The following is a 24,340-nucleotide window of genomic DNA, read 5'->3' on the forward strand; positions in this document are numbered from 1 at the left end:
TTTAAATTCTGCACTGTATAGCTCACGTTGGATGGCAGTGCAATGAAAAAGTTGGGGAGCAGTCCGGGTTGCCTCTTCAGGGAATGTGGAAGAAGCAAAAGGAGTTACAGATCCTACATTAAAATATCTGGAAATGAGGTGCTGGGCAACCCAAAATTAGCAAGTCAAAAAGAACTAAATGTGTGGGTTTTGTTTTGTTTTTTTACTCTTAAACTGCCTTACCGTAGATTTTATAGTAGAGTAGAATTCTTGATTGGCCAAGTGTGATTGGACACACAAGGAATTTGTCTTCGGGGCATAAGCTCACGGTGTACATAAAAGAAAAAAATAAAATTATTCGTCAAGAATCATAAGATCCAATTTTAAGATTATAGAAGGAGACTTTAAAAACAAACCTGTGAAATAGTGATTCCTGTTTAAGGTTTGGAATTGGTTCATATATATATATATCTTGAACTAACACTGATGGTGTACCTACTTTGGGTAATGAAACGTCTGCATTGCAAGAAAACAACTTAGAGAGCACCAAGGACCCCACAGTCGTCTTCTTCTTCTTCTTCTCTTCCTCCCCTTCCCCTTCCCCTTCCTCCTCTTCTTCTCCTCCTCCTCTTCCTTCTCCTTCCTCTTCCCCCCTTCTCCTCTTCCTTCTTCTTCCCCATCCTCCTCCCCTTCTCCTCCTTCCTTTCCCCTTCCTCCTCTTCTTCTCCTCTTCCTTCTCCTTCCTCTTTCCCCCCTTCTCTTCCTTCTTCTTCCCCCCCTCCTCCTCCTCCTTCCTTTCCCATTCTTCTTCTTCTTCTCCTCTTCCTTCGCCTCCTCCCCTTCCCTCTCCTCCTCCCCCCCCAAATTCCCCTGTCTTTTAGCACTGATGATGTTACTTAATTTGGGTCTGCAAGAAAACAACCTAGAGAGCACCAAGGACCCCACAGTCTTCTTCTTTTCTTCTCCTCCTCCTTCCCTTCCTCCTCTTCCTCTTCTTCTCCTCCTCTTCCTTCTCCTTTTCCTTCCTCCTCCTCTCCTTCCCTCTCCTCTCCTCCTCCTCCTCTCCCTTTCCCCTTCCTCCTCCTCCTCCTCTTTTCTTCTTCTCCTCCTCCTCCCCCCCCAATTCCATTCTCTTAGCACTGATGATGTTACTTAATTTGGGTAATGAAACGTCTGCAAGAAAACGAAGAGAGGCAGCATAAACATTTAATAAATGTTAAATATATATAAAAAAAGATATCGATTTATTTATTAATGCATTGCTCGGAGCAGGGGCTAGCCTTTTTTTTTTTTTTTTTAAATTTCTTAAACCGAAAAATTATTCTTCCTCAACTCTGCAGAAATCTCACCCTCTTAGGGTGCTTCGAAAATGCACATCTGGATCTCCCTCTTTCTCAGAGCAGCACCACATTTCCAGAAAAGCAAACTCATTCGTGGGAGGCCAATGCAATTTCGGAGGTAGAAATAAGAAATAAAATTGCAAATCACGAATGGCAAGGGGAAAGATAAAATAAAATAAAAGGGAAACCACGTGATTTACAGATCCTCCTCCTCCCCCCCACCTTTTCCTTCTGCAAAACCCCGCCTCCGTGGCCACGCCCCCTTCGTTCCACGTCCTCCGCCGCTTTTCCCCTAGGCCACGCCCCTCGGGCTGCGGCACCCTCTCCACACCCTCCCCCAAACCCCGCCTTCATCCAATCCTCTAAACCCCTCCCTCCCCGCGCGCGCGCGCGCCACGCCTCTCTCTCTCTCTCTCTCTCTCTCTCTCTCTCTCTCCCCCCCCCATCCTCAGCCCAACCAATCGCAGAGCGCGAGCCCGGCCCGCTCTCCCAACCCACCCCCTCCCGGCGAGTGCGCGTGCGCGGTTCGTCAAGTTTCCAGCCCCGCCCCGTTTTCCCTCAGAAGCTTCTCTCAGAGGGCGGTTGGCGGGGTTGCGCGTCGGCCGTGTTTTTTTTTTGGCGGGGGCTGGGGGCGTCTCTGCGTCGCCTTTCCCTTGGCAGCCTTTCCTCCTTCGCTTCGTCTGGCCGGAGCGAGCCCCGGAAAGGCGAAGGGTGGGCTTCCCGCCTCCTTTTCTCCCCGCCCGCCGGCCGGTCGGCGCCCCTTTCCCCTCAGCCTCGCCTCCCCTCACGGATACCAACATGGCGGCGGTGTCGGGGGCCGCCGCGGGCAGCTGTGGGAGCCCTGCCGGGGTCCCGGAGATGGTGCGCGGGCAGGTCTTCGACGTGGGGCCTCGCTACACCAACCTCTCCTATATCGGGGAAGGGGCTTACGGGATGGTCTGGTAAGGAAGGCGGGGGGTGGGGGGTGGGGATGATGGGGGTGGGAGTCCGGCTGCAGGCGGGGCGGGGCGCACTGCAGACAGGTGGGACCACTGCTCCCATCAACTGGGGGTGGATGATGGGGATGGTGGTCCAGGGGGGTGGGGGAGGGAGATGGGGAGCCATCCAGACAGGCTGGACCATGACTCCCAGCCTTGCCCTATCTGGTAGTGGATGATGGGTATCTAGGAGGAGCCTGGGCGCATTGCTTTCCAGATTTTTCGGGTCGTAGTGGTGGATGATGGAGAGGGTGGTCCAGACAGGGGAAGAGAGGGGGAGCCGTCCAGACAGGTTGGACCATGACTCCCAGCGCTGTCCCAGCCTTCCCTCATCTGGTAGGGGATGATGGGTATCTAGGTGGAGGCTGGGTGCGTTGTTTTGCAGACAGGGACTGCAAGTGGTTTTCTATCCTGGTGGGGGATGATGGGGATGATGGTCCAGGCGGGGGGGGGGAGGTGTGGAGCCAACCATACAGGTTGGACCATGATTCCCATCGTTGCCTCAGCCTTCCCCCATCTGGTAGTGGATGATGGGTATCTAGGAAGAGCATGGGTGCATTGCTTTTCAGACCTGTCGGTCTTCATAGTGGATGATGAGGATGGTCCAGCAGAGGAAGGGTGGGGAGCCCTATGTTCCAGACATATTGGATCACAACTCCCAGCCTTCTCAAGCTGATAGTGGATGATGGGAATCGGGGGAGGGGGGGCTGGGTGCGTTGCTTGCCAGACAGGGACTGGAGAGCACTCCTCCTTCCAGACACATTGGACCACAATTCCCCTCGCTTTCCCAGCCTTCTCATGCTACGTAGCAGTGGATGATGGGGCTGTAGGTTGAGGTTGGACGGTGCATTGCCTTCCAGACAGGTGGGAGCATAGCCCCCATTGCTGACCCATGGACCCGAGAGCCTTTCTGTCTTAGTGATGGATGATGGGGATGGGGGTCCAGGAGGGGAAGGCTGGAGAGCCCTGTGTTCTGCCTTCTAGATAGATTGGATCACAATTCCCATTGCTATCCTAGCCTCATTGCTCTAGATTGGGGGCTGTGCATGCATACTGCCTTGCAGACAAGTCAGACCACAAGAACCATCACTACCCCAAGGACCAGAGCTCCTTCTTATATTGTCAGTGGATGATGGGGATGGGGATTCAAATTGAGAGATTGGAGGCCAAGAGTGCTGCCTTCCAGATGGATTGGACCTCAGCTCCCATCAATTGCTCCAGAGAGCAGAGAACCTTCCAGTACTGGCAGTGGATGATGAGGATGGTGGTCCATCCTTGGAGAGAGGATTGGGGCCTTGACTGCTACCTTTTAGCCAGGTTGGACCACAACTCCCATCGCTGCCCACGGACTCGAAGGGCCTTCCCATGGTGGTGGTAGATGATGAGAATGGAGTCTGAAGGCCACCAGGATTTTCTAGATCTGCTGCTCCACTTTCATATTTTAAGTGACAAGGGCAACAGCAGCCCACACCATCTTCATAGGATCCCAGCTTCTTTGGGGCTGTGACCCATCCTGACAAACTCGAGTTGTGGTTGCCGCAGCCTTTTTTAATTGCAAACCTGTCGCCTGTTTGTGGGTTTCTGTTTTCTGTGTCTCCCACAGAAGCAAAAGGCAGCCTAGACCCAGCTCCCCCCCTCTGCAATCACCCAGTGAGCTGGGCCGAGAAAGAAAGAAAACATCTGGCCCCGAGTCACCCCAACAGTTTTCATGGCTGAGTGTGCAACAGGGTCTCCCTATTCAAAAGTCAACACATTCACTGTCACATCAGGCTAATGTTCTGTTCTTGGCTAGCCAAGACACTCTACATACATCAAATGCAAATGTAGTTGGGTGCCTAGATTGCATTTAAAATCTATTAAGGTTGAAGTCAAAAGCTTGGAGACTGCAGAGCAATTTTGGGCATTTTTATTTGGGAATGAAACCAACCAGGTTCAAACTTGTTAACTCCTGGTTAAAATATCCTTAAGATTGCAGCTTTGTCTATTAAAAAAAAACAACGCATTTGTTTTGCCTATTCTCCCTCAATGAGGCATTCAGGGTGCCTCATAATATTATGTAAAGCAGTCAAAATAGGTGTGCATTGATGTATATCAGTGATTTATTTATTTAAAGCAGTCATTTCTTCTGATTTCTCTCCCGAGTTCCCATTATTTTCCAAAGGAATCGATATCTGACATTTCATTATGCCGTTTATGTACCGGGAATACATTTTATGCCTTATATTTTAATTGTGCCAAATTCCTTGGGGAAGCATTTTTTTTAGGCAATCGAAACCTAAAATAGTGAGTCTTGCCTCGGGACGCATATATTTCAAATTCTCATTTTGATCCTATGCATATTTTCCCAAAATTTAATGAGACTTTGCTGCCACAAATAAAATATAATGCCTATTATTGGTATTATAGCAGCTACAAAGATCTAAGTTATTATCTCCTCTACCGGATTACTTAATAAAACACCCACATGCCCAAGTTTCTTTGCCTGCTATAGTTTCAGCAAACCACTTTATGCTGTTGCCGTCTATACAATCTAAATATGATATTTAATGTCAGATATTAATTATTAACCATACTGTTCATAGCAAAGGTGAAACTGCGTACAGTCTGTGTCTGTATAAGGGTGCCTGTGTTACATATGTAAATGTATGCCAGGTATTATTTAATACACTTCATGTGTGAATTTTCTGGGGTGTCCAGGAAGATACCAGAAGAACATCTGATCCTTCACTACATACTAAGCTAAGGGGTGTGTGGGAGCAAAGACCCAGAGCTCAGCTATTCTTAAGTCTATTTTACTGTTTGTTGCTCATGGGGTATCATTTTTTGTCTCTTCCTTAAATCGCTGTTTGCCATGCCTGCGCTTGATGAAATCAGATAGTATCTTCAGTTGGGTTTGAATGAAAATGTATTGTATATTGTTTGAATTACAGTAGGAGACTAGGCCAAATACGAAAAACGGCCAATTTTTTTTGTAGGGGGCTTTGATGGATAGCTTGTTGGGTCTTATATAATTTTAAAAATTTGGGTACAGGAAGCTGCGAGAGCAGGGAACAGAGCCTTTTCTAGTTACCAGAGCCAGCGAGGGGGCAAGTGATATATTACAGGTTTGTGTTGTGAAGGCTTTGTGCTTAACACAGCTGGTGCTGCTCCTTTTCAGCTGACATTCAACAAGGCTCTGTTCCTCTGTTGGGGTCTCCTGTGTTGTATGGACTAGCCAGTCTGAAGTCAGAATTTAATGCCTGTCAATCAAGTGCCTGCCGTCACATGGTGCAGGATCTATTACACCAATATCAGTTCAGAGGGGTAGGCAGGAAAGTGTTCTGTTCATAGCATATGCAGAGCCTACTTTACATTAAGGTCTTTTTAGTTAATTGTTTTCCTCTTGAAAAAGACTGCTCAGCTCTTAACTTTTTTTTTTTTAAATCAATGCAAGCTGGCATAAGTGCTCAGATCTTCCACTGGGGAATTGCCTTTTTCCGATCCAGCATAATGAGCTAGACGGTAATTCATTTTTAAAATTCTAACGTCTTTATACTTAACAGCTGTTTGACTACTTGACTAACCCATGGATAGATTTGTCTTACTAAAATTTCAAATCAGGTAACAGAAATGTTGAAGAAAATTCAGCATTAATAATAGTTAACTGAAAGAATCGTGATTCTATTATACAAACAATTCTGTGTGTTATAGGTATTGTACTTTATTTCTGTGAAAACTCTGAGATTTAGTTTAAAACCTGAAGTATAGGTATGTGGCAGTCAGCTGCGACTGTTAGCTGATGCTAAGACAGGAATTTAAGAAAAGTTCTGTGCATGCAGATTAGTGAGAATTTAAGACAGCCGTGGTTTATATACTTTTCAGCAGATTATAAGCATGTGAACATCCTGATTCGGAGTCAAGTTATTAATGCTTCCGTTCCATGAAAAAGTGTTCAGAATGTTGAACATCTTTGCTAGACTCACATCTGAGACCTCGCACTAGTGAGGTTGCCACTAAAAACAGTGACCAAAGGTTTCTCTTACCCAGATCCCTATCCAGGTTTGTATGTCCATTTCAATGTCAAATGAACATGCTAGTCCAGGCAGACCAAAAAGATTTCACTAAAGCTGGAAAACACTGCTGGTTTGGATACTAAATTTATCCTCTGGTTTTCTCTATAATTTCTTTCTTCAACACACAGTTTCCTTCTTTTACGATGGCTAGATTCATCTAACATTGCAAAGCCAAAAGGTTTTTTTCTTCTTCTTCTTAGCATGTTGTGCAAACCCAATCACTTGTGGTTTAATAATAAGTTGTGGTTAAGCGAATGGTGGCTTAATAGGAAGAAAACGCAGCCTTTGATGATTTTTCCTTTCCCTTTGGGCAGTCTTTACAATCTTACCTGACTGATAGCAGAGTTCCCTGGCAAAGTCTTGCCAGGCTCAGCCTTGGGTGGTTATCTTTTCCCACTGCTGAAACTTTAATCTGTATTTTTTTCTTCTGCGTAGTTACTGGCACATTGCCAGATTCAACTTTCATTCTAGACCTCTTGTGGCTTTCTCCCTTTCTTTCTCTCTCTCTGACTTACTTTCCATTCTTGTGCCTTGGTGATTCAGCATTCGCGTTCACCTTTTTGAACCATCTTCTTCCAGTTTTCTCTGGGACAGATTTTTTAAAAAATATACTTCGGCAAACCATATTCTGATATTCAACCCTAATGACTTTCCTAGAATCCCTTCTACAAAATTCTGTCTTCTTGTAGTCCTTTTTTTGTAGCCTGGTCACCATTTCATTCCTTCCTTCGATGTCTGTTTTTTCGAGGTGCAGTGTACTGATTCTGCAGTCATCTTTAATATGTTATTTCTCCTGTCACTTCTGCCTACGCTTCAGGGCTTGTAACTTAGGAACATAGGAAACTGCCTTCTCTGGATTGTCTTGCAGAAAATACCAAGCCATAATTCTTCAGAATCCTGGCCTAACATTCACCAACGACCGTGCCAGCGTTCTCTATCTGATTTTTTTCAAGCTTATCTTGGGATTTTAATTTTTTTTTCTCTCAAGTGGGTAACACTGAATCTTTTAGGATTGAAAAAGCTTAATGTTGCTTCGGAACACAGATCTCACCTTATCCCTTGACCAGCAAGATATAATGCGAAACTAGAATTTGAAGTTGGCTGCTACCTGCTTCATTTAAAGAAGGAAATGGCAGGTGTAATTCTGGCTTTTTTTTTTTTAAGAAAGGTAAGTGCTTCTATAGGTTCCTACCTGCAGGAAGAGTGAAGAGGAAGTCTGCAGTCTTGAGAACAATCAGTCGGATTTTCAAACATTAATGCTTTTAAGCATGGCCACTGAAATAATACAGTAGTATCAAGACTTCTGTCTTTAACTCATCCCTTTCTTTGGCTCTAGATTCAGGAAATCACGATTACAGGTAGTCCTCGACTTAACAGCAGTTCATTTAGTGACCATTCAAAGCTAACAACGGCGTTGAAAAAAGTGACTTATGGCCGTTTTTCACAGTTACAACCTTTGTAGCCTCCCCACGATCATGTGATCAAAATTAAGATGCTTGGCAACTGGTTCATACTTACGACCGTTGCTATGTCCCAAGGTCATATGATCCCCCTTTGCAACCTTCTCAGCAGCAAAGTCAAGGGGGAAGCCAGATTTACTTAACAACCGGGTTACTAACATAAGTACAGTGATTCACTTAACAACTGTAGCAAGAAAGGTCATAAAATGGGGCAAAGCTCCCTTAACAAATGCCTCGCTTGACAACAGAAACGTTGGGCTCAAGTGTGGTCGTAAATCGAGGACTGCCTGTACTGCTCATCCCTTCTATTTGCAAAGGCTGAGATTCCCGAGCTTCTGAATTTCTTTGAAAGAAATGTGATTGAAGCTGCCCGCTTGTGTCCCTTTTTCCTCTGTTACATTCCAGACACCGTCTGGTCTCTGCTCGCTCTAATAATAGTCGTTTCTTTGTCTTCTTTCTGCCAAAACCTATATTTGCTCCACCTCTGCTCTCAGTTTATGCTCTGAGTTTGTTTTTGTTTTGTTCTTCTCTCTTTCTAAGAATAAAGTTGATGACGAGCGTTTCTCACAGGCTACCCTATTTCCTAGTTAGGTGAAAAGGATAAAAATACGTTCTTTCAAACTTTTCAGTAGCCTGGAAGACAGAAACCCCATCTCTCTCAAATAGCCACCATAGCCTTAAAATTCTGATTTGCCCTATGGGATCCATTCTTTAATGAAGAATTAAAACTTTCCAGTGGGAATTCTTCCAATTCCTAGTGCGGTCTTCCTGAAATAGGGCACTCCGCAGATGCATTGACCAACTCTCACGCAGGGCTATTGAAATAATCTTTGGGATATCCTATGAAGACCTTAATGTTTTCAGGTTAATGGGCAAATCATAAATTGTGAAGCAAGAATGACCGTTTACCTGGGATCCCGAGAAGGTTGTGATCCTGAACCTTTAAAAGCAGAATCACTCCTTGACACAGGTGCACTGCCAAACCAGTGATTTGTTGCTCAGCGACAAAGAGAATGAATTTCTTTCCTAACCAGTCAAACAGATTGTACTCCGATCTTTGATCTAGGTAATACCTTTGGCCGCCTTTCCAAGGAATTCTGGGAATCAGATCCCTCTGTACACTGGTTTGGAGAGAGTATCTGTTTGAGAAAGGTTATGAAACATTAATTTCTTTGCTTGGTTGTTATGACCCACCCAAAGTCAACAAGAGTTGGGCACCATGCAGGTTTAATTATTATTATCCTCTTCCCCTTCGTCAGGAATATAAAAATTAATTATTCTTAGGTGTCAGCCTTTTATTTCACGTCAGTGTGTGATCCACCTGATTTGCACACACATCATAGACATCTAAAGTTCTTGTTTCCTAATAACTTTCTTTAGCTTTTGATAATGGATTTCTTATTCCATTAGTTTTCTCTTCCAGATTATCACTTATAAATCTGTTGCTAGACAGTTCTCTTCCTTTTAATTGGGTTAACTTCATGGGGAAATATTCTTTATCTCTAAAAAGTAAAAGTGGAGGATAAAACCAGGCTCGGTTTAATCCTTCCTGAATTCCTCTAGGGTTAAATTTTTGTTGTTGTTTTGTTTTTGTTGTTGTTAGTTGCGTGTCCGACCCATCGCGACCCCATGGACAACGTTCCTCCAGCTCTTCCTGTCCTCTACCATCCTCTGGAGTCCCTTGAAGCTCACGCCGACTGCTTCAGTGACTCCATCCAGCCACCTCGTTCTCTGCCGTCCCCTTCTTCTTTTGCCCTCCATCGTTCTCAGCATTAGGCTCTTCTCCAGGGAGTCCTTCCTTCTCATTAGGTGGCCAAAGGATTTGAGTTTCCTCTTCAGGATCTGGCCTTCTGAAGAGCAGTCAGGGTTGATCTCCTCTAGGACTGACCGGTTGGATGGCCTTGCAGTCCAAGGGACTCGCAGGAGTCTTCTCCAGCACCAGAGTTCAAAGGCCTCCATTCTTTGGCGCTCAGCCTTCCTTATGGTCCAACTTTCCCAGTCATACATTGCAACTGGGAAAACCATCGCCTTGACTATACGCACTTTTGTTGGCAGGGTGATATCTCTGCTTTTTAGTATGCTGTCTCGATTTGCCATAGCTTTCCTCCCCAGGAGCAAGCATCTTTTAATTTCTTGGCTGCAGTTGTTTTGTTTACTTAAAGCATTTTTAACCTCTTTAATCAGGAAGGTTGCCTGCAAACTCACAAAGATCCTTGCAAAGAAAGTGCCTGGCTCCAGACTTATATCTGTAATAGGTGATACAGGAGGAAAAGGCAATCTGATTTACAATTGGTATAATGGTTATCTAGAAATAGTTCATTTAGCCTGTTTGAATAGCTCCTGCTGAATGATCCTGCTGAGAAGAAGAACAGAGACCGAGAATCTCAGCCAAATTTTGCTTCAATTCCTTTTTGTCTTCTGTGTTATTGGAATGGTTCTGTTAGACTATAGGAGTTGTCTTTCCGTTGAAAACCGAATCAGTAATCATCTATTATTAGGCTTGAAATCTGGAGTGAAATTTAAACTAAATTAAGTGTGGTTGCCAAGCAACAGCAAGAACTGGGTCGACAAAGCAATAATCTTGCTCCTTTTCTAAGAACACATTCCTTAAACTTTTCAAGATTCAGATAAGCTTACATATTGGTGCTTGTCAGTGTTGAAAAACCACCAGAGCAGAAAATGAGCCATTGTCAACAGAACAACAAGGAAGGCAAATGGGGGGAGCGGGGGCTGGATTAATGTATCCAGATCCACAGGAAAAGTCCCACTTGTTTATTACTATCCTTTGCTAAATAGAATAGAATAGAATAGAATTCTTTCTTGGCCAAGTGTGATTGGACACACAAGGAATTTGTCTTGGTGCATACACTCTCGGTGTATGTAAAAGAAAAGATACATTCGTCAAGAATCATAAGATACAACACTTAATGATAGTCATAGGGAACAAGTAAGCAATCAAATCACATTAGGAAACAGTCAATATAAAACTTAAGGATACCAGCATCAAGGTTACAGTCATACAGTCATAAGTGAGAGGAGATGGGTGATAGGAACGATGAGAAGATTAATAGTAGTGCAGACTTAGTAACTGGTTTGACAGTGTTGGGGGAATTATTTGTTTAGCAGAGTGATGGCGTTCGGGAAAAAACTGTTTTTGTGTCTAGTTGTTCTGGTGTGCAGGGCTCTATAGTGTCGTTTTGAGGGTAGGAGTTGAAACATTTTATGTCCAGGATGTGAGGGGTCTGTAAATAAAAATTGTAGCACTTTTTAAAAAAAAAATCTCTTTACCATTGTATCCCATAATAGCAGTATATTTACAGAGATAGGCAACATTGTCTAAATTATCTTAAGTTTTGCAACAGACATTAAAGTGAATATTTCGGTGCGTTTGCTTCATGTTACATGTGCTGGAGATAATAGCATCCAAATTAGTTAGAATCTTCTTCCTCCTAACAGCCCCCTCTGCCCTAAAAATGGTGAATGGGTATTGGGGTCTCCTGATTTGGAGGACCCCACGTCCCCTCTTGTGTCCTTAGTCCACAACCCACCCCTTTAACACAACCCTACAATCCTTACTGTCTCTGAAATTAGGCAAGGTCGTGTGAAAAGAAATGGGTGGACAACTTTGCAATCTCAGTGTCTATAATGCTGGAACCTACTCTTTGTTTTAAGCAACATTTCTTTTGGGACCAACAATTTCTATATATTATATTGCTGAGAAGAAAGCCATATGGCCATATAGAGAAGGAACAAAATACGGGCAAAGATTTAGAGGAGAAACAGGGGTGCTCGGCAATTTTGTGGTCGTCAGCATCAAAGGAAGCTTTTTAATGTAGAAACTTAACCAAACGTTGGTTGGAAGACAAGGTGGAGATCCTGCTACATTATTTAAAAACGTCTCTTGTTTTGTCGATTGTTGAGTTTATTTTATCACATTTTTCCCCCCCAGTTCAGCCTATGATAATTTGAACAGAGTTCGGGTGGCGATCAAGAAAATCAGCCCTTTCGAACACCAGACTTACTGTCAGAGAACCCTGAGAGAGATCAAAATCCTGTTGCGTTTCAAGCATGAAAATATTATTGGGATCAACGACATCATTAGGGCTTCAACTATTGATCAGATGAAAGACGTGTATCCTTTTAAAAACCCTACCTCCTCCTATTCTCATTGCCGTCCTCTTTTCCTCTTTATGTTAAAGTAAAATAATGGTTATTATTATATGCATCGCTTACTTGACCGTTTGAAGTTAACGGTACTGAAAAAGGTGACTTAGAACCATTTTCCACACTGATGACCGTTGCAGCATCCCCTTGGCCACGTAATTTAAACATCTCGGAAGCTCGGCCAAATTACATTATCCGATATAAAACATGTGTTGGTTTTGTTGCCTTAATTCAATTTTCAGCTACATTGTGCAAGATCTCATGGAAACAGATCTTTACAAACTCTTAAAGACTCAACATCTCAGCAACGATCACATTTGTTACTTCCTTTACCAAATTTTGAGAGGACTGAAATACATCCATTCAGCCAACGTATTGCACAGGGACCTCAAACCGTCCAACTTGCTGCTAAACACTACTTGTGATCTCAAGGTCTGTATTTAGCTTTCTGGAGACAGCTCAAGGGGTTACAGAATACAAAATAACAGAGTTGGAAGGGGGACTTTGGAGGTCTTCTAGTCCAGCCCCCTGCTCAAGCAGGAGACCCTATACCAGTGATGGTGAACCTTTTTGGTGCTGAGTGCCCAAGGCGTGTGCAAACCCCCAAAATGCATTGTGAGCACCCCCCTGTGCATGCGTGTGCATCCCCCATGCATTTGCGTGCATGCGCCCTGCCCTCCTACGCCCCGTGTTGGCTACTAGGTTGGTGCAGGAGGCTTTCCACGCCCAAAACGGGGCATGGGGGGCCTTGTGCGGTGCCCCCATGCCCCATTTTGGCATCCAGGTTGGTGCAAGAGATTTTCCAGGCCCAAAACGGGGCACGGGGGGGCCTCGCGTGGTGCCCTGCGCCATTTTGGCTTCCATTTTGAACCCCCAAAATGCAATGCGAGCACCCCCCATGCATGCGCCCCTCCTGTACATGTGCATCCCCCACATGCCCCCTGCTCCCCGCGCATGCGCGGCAGAGACCCAAAGACCAGTGGTCAGCGGGAAGAGCGCACACATACACGGTGGAGCTGGGCTGGGGCGACGGCTGGTGTGCCCGCAGAGAGGGGGTCTGCGTGCCACCTGTGGCACATGTGCCATAGGTTTGCCATCATGGCCCTATACCATTTCAGACAAATGGCTGTCCAGTCTCTTCTTAAAAGCCTCCAGTGTTGGAGCACCCACAGCTTCTGGAGGCAAGCCGTTCCATTGGTTGATTGCTCTCACAGTTAGGAAACCTCTCCTTAGTCCTAGGCTGCTTCTCCCCTTGGTTAGTTTCCATCCATTGTTTCCTGTCTTGCATTCTGGGGCTTTGGAAAATAGGTTGACCCCCTCCCCCCCAACCCTCTCTTCTTTGTGCAGCCGCTCAGATATTGTAACACTGCCATCTCTGAAGCCTTTTCCCCCTTGTGGAAGATATCCCCCTAAAATTTACCTTTTTAAAAAAAAAAAACGAATTTTGCTGACTCGAAAGAAAAACCCCTACTCTTTCTAAAAACAACAACAATCTTTTCTTCTATCCCATAATAGACATGTGACTTTGGTTTGGCTCGTGTGGCAGATCCAGACCATGACCACACTGGTTTCCTAACAGAATATGTAGCTACGCGTTGGTACAGAGCTCCTGAAATCATGCTGAATTCTAAGGTGAGAGCTGAAATGTTTTGTGTTTAATATTATAGCAGAGTTGTTCAATCCAAATCAGTCAACCAATAATGGAAATCCATTATTAGACCTGTTTAACTGAGTGAGCCTAGTTCAGTAATGATGAACCTTTTCAGCATTGAGTGCCCAAACTGGAACACGCGTGCATGTGCGAAGACCAGCTGGCCGGCGGACACATGTCTGTTTTTGGGTCATTTTCAAGCCATTTTTCGGACTGTTTTCAAGTCGTTTTGGGGGATGTTTTTGGCCAGAAAATGGCCTGTGTTGGGGCCATGCTCCGGTGCCTGCAAAGACTAGCCGGCATGTGCATGCCAGAAACCAGAAGAGCAGCTGGCGACGGCATGCGTACCCACAGAGGACTACGTGCCACCTCTGGCACGCATGCCATAGGTTCGCCATCACAGGCCTAGTTTATGTAAAATATTAGTTTAACTTTGCAGATCGTAAAATGGTGCCTCCTGTTTTATAAGCAGTACTTTTTTTCTAGAATATTGTCAGGGTTTTTTTTTTTTTTTTTTGGTGCATATACGTGTTTGTTTGTAGGCTCAAAGCTGGGTAACATATTATCCATTTAAAGTTGTTATTTAATATCTATGTCTTGAAACAAGTCCTCTGGATTCCAAGTAATTTAACTTTAGGTATAGCGGTTTATGGAGTTGTATAAACAAATATTTTTTATAGTGCATTTTTGTAATGCTTCAAGAAATCCTAAGTGTAAAGTCTAAAATATTCTCCAAATGGTAGTAGTAGTGACATGTGCTAGAAAACTATCATATTTGAAAACTCCAGAACTGTAAAATTATACAACATTATAGCAAATGTTTTTTCCCCATTTTGTCTGTAGGGATATACCAAATCTATTGATATTTGGTCGGTAGGCTGTATTCTGGCGGAGATGCTATCAAACAGACCCATCTTCCCAGGAAAACACTACCTTGATCAGCTCAACCACATTCTTGGTAATTTTTTTTTTTTTCATTTTTACATCTAAATAATACAGGCAAAAGACTCTTAACATGTCTAACTGGTGTTTCTTCCTTTTTCTTTGTTTACTTGTTGGAACTAGGAAGTTGAGCAAACGATAGCAAATTTAAGTTGCCCATAGACAGATCTACTTTATTTTTGCAATAATTTCTCTTCCTTTTTTTCCCCTTCATGTTGCAGGAATTCTTGGCTCTCCTTCCCAAGAAGACTTGAACTGTATAATCAACGCAAAAGCGAGAAATTACTTGCTTTCTCTACCGTATAAAAATAAAGTTCCCTGGAACAGATTATTTCCAAATGCTGATCCCAAAGGTAATTTAAAAGAATAAGATTCTGACATTTCGCAAAAACCATGGCATGGGTTATAGGAAAAGTTGGAAGAGCTGAGATTTGTAACAGTCCCTACTCTTTCTCTTTCTTCATTAATGCTCATATCAAAAGAATTAGCCCTCCATATTTACGTTCTTCCAAATAAATACGTTGAAAAACATGCAAACAATTCCTATTTTCTTCTCAGTAAATGATTTTATTGTAGATGAAGTCCTGCTTGGACTAGAGCTCTCCTTTTGTGGTTGTTCCGTGAAATTATTTTACGTCCCCCACGGGAAAAAAATTAAACGTCATTCAACATGTTCTGTATAAGGATGGACATTGGGATGAATAGAATGCAAGCCAAACTAATTCTAAAAATTGTCTTTCTAGCTCTTGATCTGTTGGATAAAATGTTGACTTTCAACCCTCACAAGAGAATTGAAGTGGAAGAAGCTTTGGCTCACCCCTACCTAGAACAGTATTACGACCCCAGTGATGAGGTATGGAGGCTATTTGACACTGTAAAACACTTTAATTCAATGCTTTGAATAGGTTTGGCAGCCAGAGAGGGTAATACGTACTTATAGCTTAAATCTTGTTTTATATATAGATAGTTCTCAACTTACGGCCACAATTGAGCCCAGAATTTATGTTGCTAAGTGAGAAATTTGTTAAGTGAGTTTTATCCCATTTTACGACTTTTCTTGCCACAGTTGTTAAGTGAATCACTGCAGTTGATAAGTTCCCAAGCATCTGAATTTGATCACGTGACCATGGGGATGCCGCAATAGTCATAACTATGAAAAACGGTCATAAGTCACATTTTTTAGTGCCATTGTAACTTTGAACAGTCACTAAACAGACTGTGGTAAGTTGAGGACTATCTGTATTTTCCTTAGCATATATCAATAAATGTGTGAAAAATCTTAACTCACCAGCTCTCCAAACCATATCATAATAAATGTTAACCAAGTAAAACTTCCGTAACTGCCTATTTATAGAGTAACTACTAGTGCAGGTAATTTTAGTATGCATTATTTTCTAAGATTCATATTTTAATTTTGACCACAAAGTCTTCTGCACAGCTTTGGAACACTTAAAAAGTCAAAAACATTCCGATTTGCATATTCCTTTTGTGCCTTAATCTCATTCATGTTTCTGATGGCCTGTTCTTTATTTTTTTTTAAAGCCTGTAGCTGAAGCGCCTTTCAAATTTGATATGGAGCTGGATGACTTGCCGAAGGAAAAACTGAAAGAACTAATTTTTGAGGAAACTGCCAGATTCCAGCCAGGATACAGATCCTAAATGGCATAAGGGTACATTAAGTGTTTTAATCGAACTACGTGAAACGGGCAACTTCTTTTGCATCTAATGTAATCATTTGATAAATATTAAATTATTTTATATCATCACAGTTAAGATTTGCCAATTGTTAAGCCTTTCCAAAAAAGCTTTTGAAAAATTTACTTAGGAATTTACTTTGGAGTAGCCCCAAGTGGCTATTCCCAAATTCACGTAAAATATCTGAAAGAATTCAGAAAAACAGCCCAAAAGTCTGCAATGGCTTCATTTGGTTTTCCTAAAATGCCTATTGATTTCTCCCCACCCCCCCTCCAGTGAGAATGTAGCCTTCCTTTCTAAAGCAAAGATAATTTGCTATTTCGTCCAGTATTCAGTTCAATTCATACACCTAGAAAACCGCACCTTTAATATTCTGTATTAATCTTTGTACAGCAAAAGCTAAAATATCAAAATTTTGCTTTAAATTAAAAAAAATGCTTTGTGGATCTGCCTTCAGAGCTTGTCGATGGAAAGGTTGGCAGTTCAGCGGTTCGAATCCCTAGTGCCGCGTAACGGGGTGAGCTCCCGTGACTTGTCCCAGTTTCTGCCAACCTAGCAGTTTGAAAGCACATAAAAAATGCAAGTAGAAAAATAGGGACCCCCTTTGGTGGGAAGGAAACAGCGTTCCGTGCGCCTTTGGCGTTGAGTCATGCCGGCCACATGACCATGGAGACGTCTTCGGACAGCGTTGGCTCTTCGGCTTTGAAATGGAGATGAGCACCACCCCCTAGAGTCGGGAACGACTAGCACATATGTGCAAGGGGAACCTTTACCTATATATAAATTGTTGTAAGCCAGCCAGAGTCTCTCAACAGTAAGATGGGCAGCATACAAATTTAATAAATATATGAAGTTCAGGAGCCGTGGTGGCACAGTGGTTAGAATGCAGAATTGCAGTCTAATTGTGCTGACTGCCGGCTGCCAGCAATTCAGCAGTTCAGTCCTGACATCCTTCTGAGTTCAGTAAAATGAGGACCCAGATAGTTGGGGGCCAATAGGCTGACTCTGTAAACCGCTTAGAGAGGACTGTAAAGCACTGTGAAGCGGTATTTAAGTCTAAGTGCTGGTGCTAGTGGTATATTCTACTCAGCTTCTGGAGATAATTGTATATTGTTTTTTAGTCTCCAGTACACTGTACAGATATTCATCTTAAAACCATTTGTTTAGTGACCGTCTGAAGTTAACAACGGCACTACAAAAAGTAACTTATGACCAGTGCAGCATCCCCACCCATCCCCCATGATCAAAATCCAGACGCTTGGCAACTAGCTCGTATTTATGACGGTTGCAGCGTCCTGGGGAATCACCTGATCCCCTTTTGCGACCTTCTGACAAGTGAAGTCAACGGGGAAGCCAGATTCACTCAACAGTCATGTTACCGACTTGAAATAACAACTGCAGGGATTCACTTAACAACGGTGGCAAGAAAGGTCATAAAGTGGAGCAAAACTCGCTCGACAACCGTCTCGTTTAGGAATAGAAATTTTGGGCTCCATTGCGGTCGTAAGTCGACTACCTGTACGGTGTGATCTCTCTACTCTGTCCGTTAATAGAATAACAGAGTTGGAAGGGACCTTGGAGGTCTTCTAGTCCAACCCTCTGCTCAAGCAGGAAACCCTACACCATTCAGGGCAAATGGTAAATCCGATGTGTATCCTCCATTTTCCAATAAAATGTTCCCGCTTTGTCTTTTTTTTCCCCCCCTTTCTTGTAGGATAAAGGAATTAAAGGGCTGGGCACACTCTTCGTAGACATTCTCTTCCTGGATTTTTCTCTATGATCATATGACGTGGCCTCCTAAACATTTCAAGCCATTCAGGAGGACCATTTCTATGGCCGTCCTGGCTTTCTATGTCTTCAACCGATTCTCTCTCTCATGCCTGAAGAAACGTTACCAATACTCCTGCGTGTAAAACCCCAACTTCCCCTCCCCACCGATCTTTTGCAGGTACTGTCTTTCTCTATAAACACACCACCCTTCGATCACGCCAACATGGTTTTAAGAGTAGACCATGTCCCCTTTCTGGTTTGAAAGATGCAGTGTTGGCTTCTGACCTTGAGGAGGGCGGACTATTTTGTACCTTGGATCATTTTCTTTTTCTAGATTTTTGTAACGGCATTTGAGAGGGAAAAAATAATAATAATTAAGGAACATTGAGGGCACTTTAAGTCAGGGGCATTTGCCACAACTTTTGCACTTCTTTAAGCTTGCCATGTTTACTGACATACACAGTACGAGAGGACAGATCCAGGCATACACTGTATTTATACTTTTTACTCCCCCCCCCCCTTTCTCTGGGCATAAATTAAGGCAGGTCACTTCAATGCTGAGACATCTCGTTAAACGATGCAGGGGGGGGAAAAAACCTCTTTCCCCCTTCTTTCCCCCCCCCACTTTAAGAGATCGTAGGTACTTGTGCAATTTTAACTTTGAATGGTACACCTGGGATTTCCAATGCCACATTTGCAAGGTGCATCTGCTTACCCAGAAGCCAATCTGGTTGATTTGAACAGGACATAATCCCCGCCGACCTTAGAATTTCGGTCGTTTTTCAACCCAGCAAAAATGAACTTTCATACGAAATCTTTGATGGGTTTCTTTTTCTGGAAACGCATCCAGGGGGATTAGCAGAGAAATTTTTGTGAACACCATAAACTCCACCCAAATACGAAGAATCCTCACTTGGTACCTTTCTTTTGAATGTATGTATGTGGTGGGCTCGGGGGGGGGGGAAAGGGGGGGGGAAGGAACACTGCATCTTTAAAATAAGAAAGTGAGAACAACTGTATTTCCACAGCATGTCGGCATCTCGCCTTTTATTTCCTGTAACGTTCCCCCCCCCTCTTCCCATAATGCTTCCAGAATTTATAACTCTGGACCTCTTGTTCAGTCAGCTGATTTAAATTGCATTATCGAGACCCCCCCAACCCGGGGCCCACGAAATGAATAGAACCCTTGGTTCTGTTTCATCAATATTCTGCCTTTTTTTTTTTTAATGATAGCTCTTCAAATATTTGTTTCTGAAACTGTACAGTGTGGAGTTTACTAGATGTTCTGTTCCAGTGCAGTGCCTCATTGACACTTTTCCCTCTTCCCCCCACTGCCCTTGGTGAAAAATTTTACCTTGTTCTAAAATGACAACTGTGTCTCTTCCTCGCATGACTGTTAAAAGCTTTCTGTGCACAAATGATTGTCTTAAGTGCCACATAGCTGGAGCTGAAACAACAACAAAAAAAGTTACCTCTAATTATGCTCAATGAAATTCTCCCCAGCAAAGAGAACATTTCATTGGGGGAGAATAAAGCGTGTTCTTAGCTGTTCCATCTTTTTTTTTTTCTTTTTTGCTCTGTTGTATTTTGGCAGCAGTGCTCTTGTTAACGAATCAAACATTAAAATTTCGTTTTGGTATATTTCCCTTTACTTTTTTCCAAATAATTTTTGTTTGCCTTTTGAAGCATTTTTGTTGGGAGTCTTGCTGTTTTAGTCTTGGGGTGACTTGCGTTTAATTTTTACTTCCTGCAAGGGCGAGAAAGTCTTTTGGGTGGATTCTTAATGGGCCAATCATTATGTATATATGCTAAAACAAGTAAGATTTCTTTTCTGTTAAGGATGTGGCGTTATGGTCTCCACTTGATCCATAGTTAGTTAATTTGTTTCTCTGATCCAAAATTCCATTGAGCTTGGTAAGACTGTTCATTAGGAAATTAGAATTACAGTTTTGGCCACTTTAGGTGCATCTGAAGTTGCGTACTGTGTATATCAATGTTTATATTAGGTGTTTACAGATGACAGCATTCTACATTAATACATAAGCAATCAGCCTGCTCAACCAAACTTAATAAATGTTTGTCTCTGAAAGTTGATCTCTGTTAACTCTCGTGGAACCTGCAAAAAGCATATATTGAATATTATATATTGTTGGAATATTGTTGGAAAAGGTTTGACGCGTCCCAAGTTCTTTGCAACTTCCTATGACTGTTAGATCTGTCTTAATTCTTTTTTTTTTTTTAAACAGTTTTACCATAATGCCAGCCGTTAAGCTGAGCTGTTCTTGGGGGCTTGGCTTGCATCATTATTACAACATTATTTTGGTGATTTTTAGACTGTTACGAGTCTCTCAAGTGAAACAACACAGCAGCAGTTTTTGTTACAAGAATGGAAAGTTGTGTTGACTTTGTTTATTATGTTTTGTACTATCCTATTCACCTGCAATTTACAATTGGACAAAGGAAGCTACAGACAAAACATACTAAAACAGTGCTGCCCCCAACATTTTGGGTACCAGGGACCGGTTCAGTGGAGAGGTTTTTCCATGGACTGGAAGGGATCTGGTTTTGCGTGCTGCCTGCATCCCATGGATAAGGCTTAACTTGTTTGTGCGGCCCTGTTTCTGGCATGCTGCAGTCCAGTAGGCAGGCATTGGGGACCTCTGTACTAAAATCAGCTTTGAGATATTCATTCATTCTGTCTGTCAATTGACTTCTGGCCATTAACTGTTCATTAAAGGCACATCTTTTGACAGAATAGAATTTCTTGGTGAAAAAAGTAAGGCGCTACATTTAGGCAAGAAAAACCAAATGCAAAGCTATAGTATATAGATGATATAGATAGATGGTACCCGGCTCAATAGTAGTAACTGTGAGAGGGACCTTGGAGTCCTAGTGGACAACCATTTAAATATGAGCCAGCTGTGTGCTGCAGTTGCCAAAAAAGCCAACACAGTTCTAGGCTGCATTAACAGAGGGATAGAATCAAGATCACGTTAAGTGTTAATACCACTTTATAAGGCCTTGGTCAGGCCACACCTGGAATGCCATATCCAGTTTTGGTCACCACGGTGTAAAAAAGATGTGGAGACTAGAAAGAGTGCAGGGAAGAGCAACCAAGGTGATTAGGGGACTGGAGGATAAAACATATAAAGAACGGTTGCTGGAACTGGGTATGTCTAGTTTGATGAAAAGAAGGATTAGGGGAGAGATAGCAGTCTTCCAGTATCTCAGGGGCTGCCCCAAAGAAGAGGGAGTCAAGCTATTCTTCAAAGCTCCTGAAGGCAGGACTAGAAGCAACGGATGGAAACTAATCAAGGAGAGAAACAACCTAGAACTAAAGAGAAATTTCCTGACAGAACATTTAATCAGTGGAACAACTTGCCTCCAGAAGTTGTGAGTTATCCAACATTGGAAGTTTTTAAGAAGAGATTGGACAACCATTTATCTGAAATAGTATAGGGTTTCCTGCCTGAGCAGGTGGTTGGCCTAGTCACTAGAAGACCTCCCAGGCCTCTTCCAATTCTGTTATTCTGTTACCATATTCTGTCTTTTTTTAAGAAATGCTTCTATTGGTACAGTTTTAATACATTATTCCTTACGCCATATATACTAGAAATTACACATTCGATAAAGAATATGCAATCATATTCATGCCTATTCAAAAATGGTTTGATATATGTAAATATGGAATATATGGATATATTGGACCTAATATGAATTGAATGAACCTCTGCTGGCCATTTACAAAATACTTTGGCTATCATGTTTGAGACTATGCAGCTCAATAGGGCAAAATGGAAGACCCTTTGGTGCAGATCCTTCATGGAACTCCCCCAGCCACTTGATATTTAAGCAGTCCAAACAATCCAGTTTTAAAAGTAACCTCATAATTTACAAAACTGGTGGATATGAGATGACTGCCTAACCCTCCCACCCCAGAGGTTCAAAACCACAACCCCCAGAGTTCCCTGCAAGCATGTTCACCCTTCTGGGAGTTCTGGTTGTCCCACAGTGTCAGGGATACGGCTGGGTGTACCTTAATTCAGGAGTCTCCAAACTTGGCAACTTTTAAGACTGGTGGACTTCCAACTCCTAGAATTCCCCAGCCAGCAATTCTGGGAGTTGAAGTCCACCAGCCTTAAAGTTGTCAAGTTTGGAGACCCTTGCCTTAACTGATTACGATTGATTGCGTTTTAGTAATGGAAAGCAATATGTAAGGCAAGTGAAACCCCTAACTGATAGTAAATTACCCCAAAGGGTTGTGCAGAAATCATTCTCATCCCGGTTGATTCTAGAGTCTAAACGTAGGTACTTTGAAATATGCACACCTTGTATATTGCCAGCAAGCTATTAGACTGTGATGGTGAACCTATGGCACGCGTGCCACAGGTGGCACACGGAGCCATATCGGTGGGCACATGAGCTCAGCTCTGACATGCATGTGCGTGCATTCCAGCTGATTTTCAGGCCTTTTGGGCCCACCGGAAGTCAGGAAAACGGCTGTTTCTGGCCTCCGGCGGGCCTCTGGGGGAGTGAGGAAGGCCATTTTGGCCCTCCCCAGCCTCCTAGAAAGGCTCTGGAGCCTGGGGAGAGCGAAAAACGGGCCTACCTTGCCATCACATGCCAAAAGTGGGGGGAGCGTGGGGTGGGGGTTGCCGACACGCATGCGCGGGGGGCGGGACACAGAATTATGGGTGTGGGCATGTACAAAAGCGACCTCCCCTGCACTCCCCCCCCCCCACTTTTGGCACTCAATGGCAAAAAGGTTAGCCATCCCTGCTATAGCACATCCTTACATCACATACTTCGCTATAACATACTCCGATCCCTGCAAGAAGGAATCACAGGGATCTATGTTCAGTCTCTTCAGGCTAAATTGGTTCCTGCAGACGAAACCTTAACTTGAAATGAGCTCAGGTGAGTTAGACCTAAGAGAATACTTCCAGCCAACAACGTTTTGACGCAATTCTCATTTGAACGGTAAATTATTTTTGTTGAGCGTCGAAGGATCACGTTCAAGGAAAGCCTCAAAGTAAAAAAAGTTCAGGTTTAGATTTTGAGCAACCGATTTGTTCGGTTGTCATCTCCCGAAATTCTCCAGCCAGCTTAGGTTGCTGCCAAGGATCTGAAGAAACACCCAGGTTAGGAAAATTGGGATTGAATTTCTGAAGCCTTGAGGAAGCCCGTCACCATATTCGTTTGGATGAAAACCGGAAGAAACGGTTCCACCTGAGAACGAACGCGCAAAGGTTACAACGAGTTGGTTTACTCTTTTTGCCTTTTCTCGTGGCGTGTCGGTGTGTAACGCACTCCTAAGGAAAAAACGTTTTGCTTTTATATTGCTTTGTACTGTCGGTGCCTTAGTCATGTACCCCAGCCCCCCCCCCCCCCCGCATAGCTATTTTTAGTTAATGGTTAATTTAAAACCGGAAACAAAAGCGGAATTTTATAAAGGGTTTTCCGCCTGTTTACCTGATAACACAAAACATTTCTATCGTGTGACAAAATTTGTGATTTGGTTGTTATGCTATGTATAGGATTATTGTAAGTAGAAAAAGTTTATATTTTTGTCTTCTGTTGTGAGCGTACATGCTTTTTTTTTTTTTTTTTTAAAGGAAATGGAACAGTTAATGTCTTGTTACTACATGCCATCCGATTCTTGTAAAAACAATTGTGAAGGAACTCATTAAATTTGATCCTGGATTACTAAAGCAACAAAGTAGTTGTGGATATTTGGAATGAGGGAGAAGCTGGGTCTTTTTTCAAAGTTTTTCCATCTCAGAGCGCACGCATTTTCTACAATGCAGGTGGGTCCTCGACTTACGACCACAATTGAGTCCAACACTTTGTAACGTGGGGCAGAGTTTTGCCCCACGTTACGACTTTTCTTGCCGCGTTTGTTAAGCGAATCACTGCGGTCGTTAAGTTGGCAACACGGTGGTTGAATCTGGCTTCCCCATTGATTTTGCTTGTCAAAGTTGCAAAAGGGGAATTGCATGATTCCGGGATGCTGCGACCGTCATAAATATTATGAGTCGGTTGCCAAGCGTCCAAATTTTGATCCCATTCCCATGGGGATGCTGCAACGGTTGAAATATGAAAAACGGCCATAAGTCTCTTCTCTTCCATGATGTTGAAACTCTGGTCAGTAAATGGAACTGCTGGAAGTCAAGGACTTACCTGTATGTCGTTAGAGCAAATTGCAAAGCCGCTAAGAGGAGGGAAACGGGGCTAATTCAGGCATTGGTTATTCCACTTGGGATCAATGGCATGAAAATGGCCCAGGTGTAAAATAAATGATAAATACCTG

The 24,340-nt window shown here is 43.1% G+C and overlaps 1 protein-coding gene across 1 annotated transcript; it reads left to right on the forward strand.

Annotated features, from left to right (window-relative positions):
- Positions 1-1,875: 1,875 nt before the first annotated feature.
- On the forward strand, positions 1,876-23,749 carry MAPK1 (mitogen-activated protein kinase 1). Its single transcript, XM_034435786.3, has 9 exons — positions 1,876-2,260; positions 11,758-11,940; positions 12,215-12,404; positions 13,488-13,604; positions 14,467-14,581; positions 14,787-14,918; positions 15,309-15,418; positions 16,108-16,235; positions 17,975-23,749. The coding sequence occupies exons 1-8, from the start codon at positions 2,118-2,120 to the stop codon at positions 16,222-16,224; spliced, it is 1,107 nt and encodes a 368-aa protein (XP_034291677.1). The 5' UTR covers positions 1,876-2,117; the 3' UTR covers positions 16,225-16,235; positions 17,975-23,749.
- The last annotated feature ends 591 nt before the right edge of the window (positions 23,750-24,340 follow it).

This window comes from Pantherophis guttatus, chromosome 17, assembly GCF_059756535.1.
Source record: "Pantherophis guttatus breed Tessera chromosome 17, ASM5975653v1, whole genome shotgun sequence".
Lineage (NCBI taxonomy): Eukaryota > Metazoa > Chordata > Lepidosauria > Squamata > Colubridae > Pantherophis > Pantherophis guttatus.

Bases quoted from the DNA above. Each gene is read 5' to 3' on its own strand.
- MAPK1 (XM_034435786.3), top strand. From the start codon at position 2,118: ATGGCGGCGGTGTCGGGGGCCGCCGCGGGCAGCTGTGGGAGCCCTGCC. The intron at 11,941-12,214 runs GTATCCTTTTAA...TTCAATTTTCAG, and splicing joins ATTGATCAGATGAAAGACGT to CTACATTGTGCAAGATCTCA. The intron at 15,419-16,107 runs GTATGGAGGCTA...TTTTTTTTAAAG, and splicing joins ATTACGACCCCAGTGATGAG to CCTGTAGCTGAAGCGCCTTT.